The 1,239-nt window shown below is 38.3% G+C and overlaps 1 protein-coding gene across 2 annotated transcripts in view; it reads right to left on the reverse strand.

Moving 5' to 3' along the window:
• Window positions 1-6: 6 nt before the first annotated feature.
• Window positions 7-1,239, reverse strand: part of Slc26a4 (solute carrier family 26 member 4) — a 47,900-nt gene continuing 46,667 nt past the window's right edge. For both annotated transcript variants that reach the window (XM_023719506.1, XM_004634982.2), the window contains one exon: window positions 7-93. In XM_023719506.1, coding sequence (XP_023575274.1) covers window positions 70-93 — 24 coding nt within the window. In that variant the 3' untranslated portion in view covers window positions 7-69. The remainder of the gene's footprint in view (window positions 94-1,239) is intronic.

The following is a 1,239-nucleotide window of genomic DNA, read 5'->3' on the forward strand; positions in this document are numbered from 1 at the left end:
GAAATAATCAATGCTGAAAATGTTTGCAGAGGGTGTCACCTGTGGGTGAACTTTGTCTTGCAGTCCACTTTAAGAAGCCAGACTACGCATAGCCTGTGGAAACAAAGGGAAAACCAAGTGTCAGGGAACACATGTCTCCTTAGGCCTCCCTTTTTTCAGTGTCCTGTAATACTGATTTCTTGTTTGCATCCATCTTAGGTATAACCAGCACAATAAAAGCAGGGCTTAAAAACTTAATTTTGACCCTCATCATACTTTAATTGGATTTACATAAAAGAAATAGTCACCATTCATTGAGCCCTTAGTATGCAAAAGACACTGTTCTTGTTATTTTACATGCACTCTTTAATTTTTAGAACTCGGTGATACTATTTCCATTTTAAATCTAGATACTAAAACAAAGAAAGGATAAGTCATTTGCTCTGTTTGTACATCCTGTAAGTAGTGGAATCGGGACTGGTCCCCAGGAGTGTTTGGTTCGAAGTCCTCAAAACCACTGTGCTGTACTGTCCCACTTCCTCTAGAAGCCCTGTGGAATTCTCTGCATGTTGCGCCTAGTGCCTCATTTTAATGTAGAAGTTTGAATGGTGTTCTTTTGACACTTTTATCAGGAACTGAAAAAAGGCACAGGGGCCTTTTCCAGATAGCTCAGTTGTTTAAAGCACCACTTGGGCAAATGCAGTCAGGCTCATAGGACCGGGGTTTGATTCCCAGCTCCAGAAGTTGCACCAGACCTGCCCTTAAGGCACACTGAAGCATCCCCCCGCCAAAAAAAAAAAAAAAAAAAAAAAAAACCCTGCTCTGAAAAAAGGCACAGTAGTGATGCTTTTCAGATTTTCCTAAGACACAGGTTTGAGGAGTAAATATGCTAGATGATAACTTCAGAATATAAACTATGGCAATAAACCAAAGCCAGCAAGATATATCAGAGATGCTTGTACTATTTCATTTGGATCAAAGACTCTACAGAATTTATGTGAGAAGTCACTAGTTGCCAGGACCTGCAAATCTTCACCCAAAAGTTATGTGAACATCCATTATGGTGTAGGAGGGGTTTCTGCATGGGCTAGGATGTTGCATTACTTAATTTCTAAGATATCTTTCAACTTTTTTTTTTTTTTTTTTTTTTACCATTGTCATTCTAAACATCATGGTCTGATTTTTTTTTTTTTTTCTTTTAGTCTGCTTTTATAATTAACCATTTCCTTTTTGTTTGTTTGGTACTGGGGAATGAACTCA

Source organism: Octodon degus, unplaced genomic scaffold (assembly GCF_000260255.1).
Source record: "Octodon degus isolate 3935 unplaced genomic scaffold, OctDeg1.0 scaffold00068, whole genome shotgun sequence".
In the NCBI taxonomy this organism is placed as follows: Eukaryota; Metazoa; Chordata; class Mammalia; order Rodentia; family Octodontidae; genus Octodon; species Octodon degus.